Source organism: Gossypium arboreum, chromosome 4 (genome assembly GCF_025698485.1).
Source record: "Gossypium arboreum isolate Shixiya-1 chromosome 4, ASM2569848v2, whole genome shotgun sequence".
NCBI classification, from domain to species: domain Eukaryota; kingdom Viridiplantae; phylum Streptophyta; class Magnoliopsida; order Malvales; family Malvaceae; genus Gossypium; species Gossypium arboreum.
In genome coordinates this window covers 119,622,075-119,630,340 of record NC_069073.1, presented here as the reverse complement: position 1 = coordinate 119,630,340, position 8,266 = coordinate 119,622,075, and the positions used below count along the sequence as shown (strand labels likewise).

At 36.9% G+C, this 8,266-nt stretch overlaps 1 protein-coding gene across 1 annotated transcript; it reads left to right on the top strand.

Annotated features, from left to right (window-relative positions):
• Window positions 1-421: 421 nt before the first annotated feature.
• Window positions 422-1,096, top strand: LOC128291615 (uncharacterized). Its single transcript, XM_053026818.1, has 2 exons — window positions 422-542; window positions 645-1,096. The coding sequence occupies exons 1-2, from the start codon at window positions 422-424 to the stop codon at window positions 1,094-1,096; spliced, it is 573 nt and encodes a 190-aa protein (XP_052882778.1).
• Window positions 1,097-8,266: the final 7,170 nt, after the last annotated feature.

Genomic DNA, 8,266 nt, shown 5'->3' with positions numbered 1-8,266 from the left:
TTATGTAAAGGAATTTGTTTTCTAGAAAAGTTGTTCTAATGAAATTGAATTCAGAATCGACGCCTCTCTTTCTTTTGCATTCATTCCATGCATTTGCATTTGCATTGCATTATTTGCATTAGACTTTCCCTAAAAGAACCCTAATTAGGTAAAATTATTTCAGTTAACCTGGGAACCAAAAAAAGTCAAGTGACTAGGCACCTTTAAGGTACAAGGAAAAGGATAAAAGATATGGATCAAAGATTAGAAAGACTAGAACAACTTCAAAAAGAGATGTAAGACCAGTTACAACTGCAAATGCAAGAGTAACTAGAGAAGATCCAGTAAGATATGAGGGACCAAATGCGAGAGTCCCAAAGGAATATGATGAATCAGTTGTCCCAACTACTGACTAAGGGACTAGAAAAAGGAAAAAAACTCCATGATCAATGCTGGGGAAGACAATGAGGAGCCTCTGTGCCCTCTGGGCTTCACTCCGATAAATGATCATACATGTCCGCAATATATACCTATTGCTATCAGATTACGACAACATCAGGCGGGTACCTCGGCACCCATAAACTACCCGACGGGCTCAGGTTCCAATCCAAGGAACAGTCCAACCAATCATGAAGTTCCTAATCTAGAAGAAATGGCATGAATAGAAAAAGCAAAGGTTGAACTGCCAAGACAACTCGAAGATCGATACAAATGGTTGGAAGAAAAACTTAGAGCGATAGAGAATGCTGATTACCATCGCGGGGTTGACGCCAAATATCTCAGCTTGGTCCCAGATTTAGTACTCCCGCCGAAATTCAAGACTCCAGAATTTGAAAAACATAATGGGACTAGTTGTCCTGAAACTCACATCACGATGTTCTGCCGAAGAATGGCAGGTTACGTTGATAACAATCAACTGTTAATTCATTGCTTTCAAGATAGTCTGATTGGGTCAGCTGCCAAATGGTACAACCAACTGAGCCGTGCCAAAATTCATTCATGGAAGGACTTGGCACAGGCTTTCATAAAGCAATATGGCCACGTGACAGACATGGCGCCCGAAAAAATCACACTGCAAAATATGGAAAAGAGGCGAAGTGAGAACTTTAGGCAATAAAGAAACTACGATGCTTTTCGTCAACACTCTGAAAGCCCTATTCATTACCTATATGTTGGGAAACGCTACCATGAGCTTCTCAGATATAGTAATGTCCGGCGAGATGATTGAAAATGCAATCAGGAGCGGGAAGATAGACACAGGAGAAAGCGCCCAGAGGTTAACCCCAAAGAGAAATGAAAATGAAGTGAATAATATGAGCAAAGGGTATCCCAAATTGGTCAACACAGGCCAGCTAAGGACTGTTACCACTAATCATCAAGGCTCTTCAAGGTAGGAATCTAACTCGAGGCTAAAAATAGAAAGACTCCGGTTTACACCCATCCCAATGTCATATAAGGAGTTGTATCAGAATATCTTTGATGTACATGTAGTGTCTCCGTTCTACTCAGAACCTGTACGACCTCTGTTCCCAAAATGGTATAATGAGAATGCTCAATGCGAGTATCATGCGGGAATAGCGGGACACTCAATCGAAAACTGCACTACATTCAAAAAGTTGGTCGAAAGGTTCATTGAAATAGGAGTTGTGAAGTTTGACGATTCCTCAGAACCAAATCGCTCCGACAATGCAGTAAATGCGATTTGAAAATGAGGGCAAAAGAGTTGCAATGCTTTGAACAAGTCAAAAGCCTGGAAGGAATATTAGGGAATCTGAATGACATATCCGAACAGGGAACTAGGGAATAAAAGATTTCAAACCTTTGTATACTTGGGAGTGTTTTGAACAATGGGACTATTGAGAAGATCCCTTTATTTTTAGAGCTAATCTAGAGTAATATTCAAAACACACTTGTTGCTTTATGCCTAGAAGCAATAAGAATCCTTTTGTGAAATAGGCTTATATCCAAAATCTTTATTTCAATAAAATGCGTGTTTGTTATCATTTTGAGTAAATATTCTTTTATTATTTCAATTTCATACCGTACAAACAATTATTCTTAGATTCTTTTATTTTTTGGACAATCTTTCGAATATTTTCATTCATGATCATACCATACAAATAATCATCCTTAGAATCATTTATTCTTTGGCATCTGTCTTCAATAGGTCCCCAGGTACCAATGACATGAGCGACGTTGCTACTGACCTAGAATCTCCTTTTGAGTGAGATATGTGTCTTGAGGGATCTCAGGACTTGGAAGATGACAGAGATCGTAACATATCTCTTGATTTGTTAAGGATGGTAGAATAAGATGAAAACAGAACCTACCTTACAAAAGGTCAGTGGACAGTAAGCCTAGGACAAAAGAAAGAGGCAAACATTGGAGTCTGCATCACCACAAAGACAAGGTGAGACGTTATTGAGTCATTTTTAAGAATTTAAAGATTTTTTGCACGATCGTATCAAGATATGCCTGGCTACTAAGATGTTAGTTGCAAGGTTTTTGAATGACATATGCTAATGGTTTTATGATGGCCAGGCTAATCATGAGATTTAGGTTCTGTTGGTCCACCATAGAAAGGGATTGCATCAGTATGTAAATGTCAAATTTATGGAGAGAAAATTTATATGCCCCTTCATTCTTTCGACTTTCTCTACGTGGGGCATGAAGGTTATTGGGTTGATCTCGTCGAAAGCTTCTTGTAGGCATCAATTACTTCGCCAAGAGGGTAAAAGTCGCTTCATATACCAATATTACAAAGTTGACAGTCAACCAAAAAAAAGAGATCATGTACCCAAAAAGATCGTATCCAACTGCACAAAGTTAGAAGTTCGCAATTTGTTCGAAGAACAGACGCCACATCACCTTAAAAATAAACAATACAATAGAGGTAGCCAAAATGTATAAGAATAAAAATAACAAAACAAAGGCCATAGTGAAAGGCGACTAAGACCTGTAAAGATTGGCATAAAGAAGTTACTATTTACCCTCTATGCTCAATGAACGTTGGCCAAGACCTTCACCGGGGCAGCATATTTCATTAGTCTATGGGTTAAAAACGGTTTTGAAGAAGAGATTCCTTGTCTCTGAGTCTTGTCAGAGCTGAAGTTGGATAAGGTAAAACGGATCTAATCCTGATATGATTAGTTGAATTTGAAGAAAAAAGGTTGAAAGCCATCTGTTATAGTCCAATGAACGATGTGAGCTTATGATGAAGAGGTTCATCCTAGAGAATTCTACAAGGGGAATTTGATATTGAAAAAGATCCTTCCTATACAAAAGGACTTCAGAAAAAATAGATGCCAAACTGAGAAGTACCTTATGTAGTAAAGAAGGCCTGTTTTGGAAGAGCATTAACACTGACCAAAATAGATGGCAAAGATTTGCCCAAGTCGGTGAATTCGAATTTCGTCAAGAAGTATTTCACCTAGAAAGTGAGAGGCCAAGGTGAAAACCCGCAAAGGGCTCCTCGATATCAAAGGGGATTCGAGTTGAAAACCTGAAAAGGGCGGCTCAAATTTGGATTAAAGTGGGGCATACAGCAGTTTTGCTATGCTTGAATTAACAATAAAGAAATATGTTACGTCTTGGGGCATCGACAAAGTACTCCGGATCCTATAAACACATATTGAGCTCAGAAAGGTCCTCAAGAAGTTGGTACAAAGAAGCTCAAGCTGCAATATCTGGGCACCTAGTTTCCATTTTACCAATTTTGAATTTGTTATCTTTGATTACCTTATTCTTTTCAAGATACGTCCCAATAAACTTTCTTCTTATTGCATTACTATCTTTGATTAACTTATTCATGTTGAGTTAATTGCCTTCTTATTGCATTTGTAATCTTTGGTTTATTTATTTATTTCGAGCTACGCTCCTAATCAATTTCCTTCTTGTCCATTGTTTTGATTTTTTTCAAGCATTTTGCATTGAAATAACGATTAGTGGACCAATAATACTTTCACAAAAGAAGTTTTGCGTATTACTCTGGAAGCTTCTAAACAGTATAGGAACTTGAAACAGGACCATTATTTAGAACTCACCAAGCCTAAGGGTTGAAAATGTTTGAGAAAGAGGAGTCTAAATTGCGACTATCTCTTCGAATTTTCTGTCAAAGGTATTAGTTGAATGAAGAGGCAAGATATTTCGTCGGTGATACAACCTCGACAAATAACGAGCAATGTCAACCTAAGTGTAAAAGGGGATCATTCTCGAGAAAAGAAAAACGATACTCTGCATTCATACAAATATCGAACATATACAGCTGGTCATTACACCCAGGGAATGGTGTAATAGATCAAATTGATTGAAAATGATACAAATCTTATACCTCCAAGTTACAGCAAGATAGATAGTGAACCTAATTCCTCTAAAGTTGCAGTGGGAGGTACAAACTTTATGTCTCCAGAAGGTACTGTGGAAGGGACTCTGAAATTATAGAGGAGCAAGCTTGCTAAGCAAAATATAATTATTTCTTTGACTTTTCTGTTAAGAATACCAGCCAAACAATATGGCCGCGTAATACGTCAGTGATAATGTCCTGATGAACAACGAGCAATGATACCTTAAGCCTTTTAAAAAATGGATCATTTTCATTTCTGAATTCATATATCATTCATAGCACATCTAGTTAGGAGCATTTGATTCATTTCGATCATAGTATCCTAATTATTTGACATAAGCATCACATCTAGTTAGGAGCATTTGATTCATTTTGATCATAGCATCCTAATAATAGATACATGAAACCAATTCTACAGATCTTGTAGTGGAGTAGGTTGAAGATTGTAGATCTTGTCTCCCTGAAGTTGCAGTGGAGCAGATTGAAGATTGCAGATCTTGCCTACCTGAAGTTGTAGTGGAGCAGATCAAAGACGGCGAATCTTGTCTTCCTAAAGTTGCAATGAAGTAGATTTAAGCCGCCACCATCCTATCTCTCTAAGCAGTAGTGGAATAGGCTAAATATTGTAGGTCTTGTCTCCTTGAAGTTGCAGTGGAGTGGATCAAAGACGGCGAATCTTGTCTTCCTGAAGTTGCAGTGAAGCAGATTTAAGCCACTATCCTATCTCTCTAAGCAGTAGTGGAGTAGGCTAAAGATTGTAGGTCTTGTCTCCCTGAAGTTGCAGTGGAGCGGATCAAAGATGGTGAATCTTGTTTTCCTGAAGTTGCAGTGAAGCAGATTTAAGCCACCATCCTATCTCCCTAAGTTGTAGTAGAGTAGGCTAAAGATTGTAGATCTTGCCTCCCTGAAGTTGCAGTGGAGCAGATCGAAGACGGCGAATCTTGTCTTCCTGAAGTTGCAGTGAAGCAAATTTAAGCCACCATCCTATCTCCCTAAGTTGTAGTGGAGTAGACTAAAGATTGTAGATCTTGTCTCCCTAAAGTTGCAGCAGAGCAGATCGAAGGCGACGAATCTTATCTTTCTGAAGTTGCAGTGAAGCAGATTTAAGCCGCCATCCTATCTCTCTAAGTTGTAGTAGAGTAGGCTAAAGATTGTAGATCTTGTCTCCCTGAAGTTGCAATGGAGCGGATCGAAGACGGCGAATCTTGTCTTCCTGAAGTTGCAGTGAAATAGATTTAAGCCACTATCTTATCTCCCTAAGCAGTAGTGGAGTAGGCTGAAGATTGCAGATCTTGTCTCCCTGAAGTTGTAGCGGAACAGATCGAAAACGTTGCAGTAGAGCAGATCAAAACAAACCTTATCTCCCTCAAGTTGAAGTGGAGTAGGTGGAAGTCACAAGTCTTATCTCCCTGAAGTTGCAGTGAAACAGACTGACGATAGCAGATTTTATCTCCTTGAAGTTGCAATGGAGCAGATCAAGCTATAATTGCAAGAAGAACAGATTAAAGCCTCAAACCTTATTTCCCTGAAGTTGCAGTGGAACAGGTCAAAGCAACGAGTTACAAGTCCTATACCTTTGAAGTTGCTGTAGGATGGATCAAATTTAACATGTCGCAAATATTATCTCACCGAAGTGGCAGTGGGTTAGAACAAGGCTACTTGAAGAAGAGAAGCACCAAAGAGGTCAAGATTCTACAAGACCCGGCAAATTTGGCCCTTTTTAAAGTCTTTGCTTTATTCTCGTTACACAACAACGAGCAAAGAGGGGCAGCTGTAAATGCCCAAATTTGACCGGGCTTTAATAACAACAAGCCTAAATCAAACCAAACACTACCCTAGCCTAAAATTTTACAAGCCCATAACCATAAAAAATAGCAGAAACAAAAAAACCTAGCAGCAGTATGCGCCGCTCCCCACGTGCCTGGTCAGCGCCTCCAACGCCCAAGGCTCGGTGCCCCCTCCCATCGCCCGTACCACCAAACCCTCTGACACCTGCAAAACCAAAGCAACAAGCAAGAAAAGACAGACAACAGCAAAGCAAAAAATATAGTATTTGCCATTTTTTTCGGTGATAAGAGAAAAGGGGAACCGATTGTATTTTAGGGGGGATTTTCAGAAATACAGAAGAGGGGAAAAACATTGTATCAAACGTATTTTCAGAAATCAAAAGCAGAAGACAAGTTTAAAAGGTGTTTGCTCTTCTTTTTTTTCTTTTTTTTGGTTTTGATTTTCGACTTTTCTATTTGTTTTTGTTTTATTTATTGTACAAAACTTTTTAACAAAAAAGGCTTGAAATAAATAAAAAAGGAAAGGAAAAGGAACTTACCCGAATCGTGTCGCCGGAGATCTCTTCTCCAATCGCCAAAGTCGAACCGAGGAGAGGGGGGACCTCTCTTTTGATTTTCTGGGGTGGAGAAGGCATGGCCTTTGAGCATGCCTCAAAACGGGGCTAAGGAAGCCCTTTCGCAACGTAACGGCAATGCAGGGTGGGCATGAGAATCCTTCGCCGGAGACAAAGGAGAGGGAGAGAGCAAAGGCTCTCTTTTCTATTTTTTTTAATGGGGTGAAATGAATTTAAAAAAAAAAAATTGTGGGTTTATATATGCCCAGGCGCAACCCGACCAGTACCCAATGGAGGACCCGCGCGTTTCCCATCATTGGGATATTTATGTGCGAGGTCCCTCCACCTCTGTGCGCTTTGCGATTTGGCCCCTTTATTCATTTTATTTAGTTTTTATAAATTTGACCACAAAATTTTCTTCCAATTACATTTGAGTCCCTACTGAGATGATGCGCACAAGAGTTGGGAATATTTCCTAGCCAGTCCCTCACCGTATCAGCGTGATTCATTTCGGTCCTTGATGACCTTCTTTTCATTATTTACAATTTTTGCCTTGAGTTTTAATTCTATTTCAACTTAATCCTTGGTCTGTTTAGTTGATTTATTTATCTTTTTTTTAAAAAACTGTTATTATTATTCATTTTAGGTTCTTATATTATTTATTTCAAACTATTATATCTTATTTATTTTGAAGTTATTTATATACTTTGAACTTTTATATATTATTTACTTTGGATTATTTATATATATATATATATATATATATATATATATTATTTAAACGGTTTTTATACATTATTTTATTTTAAATTTCTCTTTCATACGATTTATTCTAAATATTTTATACGTTATTTATGTTAAACCATCTTATATACTATCTATTTTAAGTTTTTATATGTTATTCTATTATACTATTTTATATGTAAACAATTTTAAATTCTTTTATTATTTATTGTAAACCTTTTATCATTATTCACCTTAAGATTTCATATATATTACTTATATCACATTGTTTTATATACTTTTTATATATTATATATTTTTAAATTTGTTTTTCACATATTATTTATTTTAGATATTCTATGTTTTTTATTGTTATATATACTATTCATTTTAAGTTTCATTTTTAAATTATTTTGTGTATTAATCAGTATTATATTATTCCCTTTAAATTGTTCTTTATAATATCTATTTTAAACTTGTTTTTATGTATCATGTATTTAAAATCGTCTCATTATTTATTTTAAAAGGTTTCATGTTGTTTATTTCATTCTTTTGATTATTAATGCTGGTATTTAAGTGACATATGTTATGTGATTATTGTCATTGTGTATATTATAATTCGTTCGTTTGTATTTTTATATTATTGTCACTCATTTGTATAGTATTTGATCCATTTATATTGTTCCATGTTTATAATTTCGCCTTCCATTCATAATTGTCGCATTGCAATCTCCAACTTAGTGATCCAAAATCAACGATTCCATTTTATTTCAAGTCAAATTCATGTATTCTGAGTCGATTTTATAAAACAAAGGCAATGTTTGATGTTTAGAAATTCGAGGGATCGTGCCCTAATATGTTGGGTTTCGATCTTTCGTTTG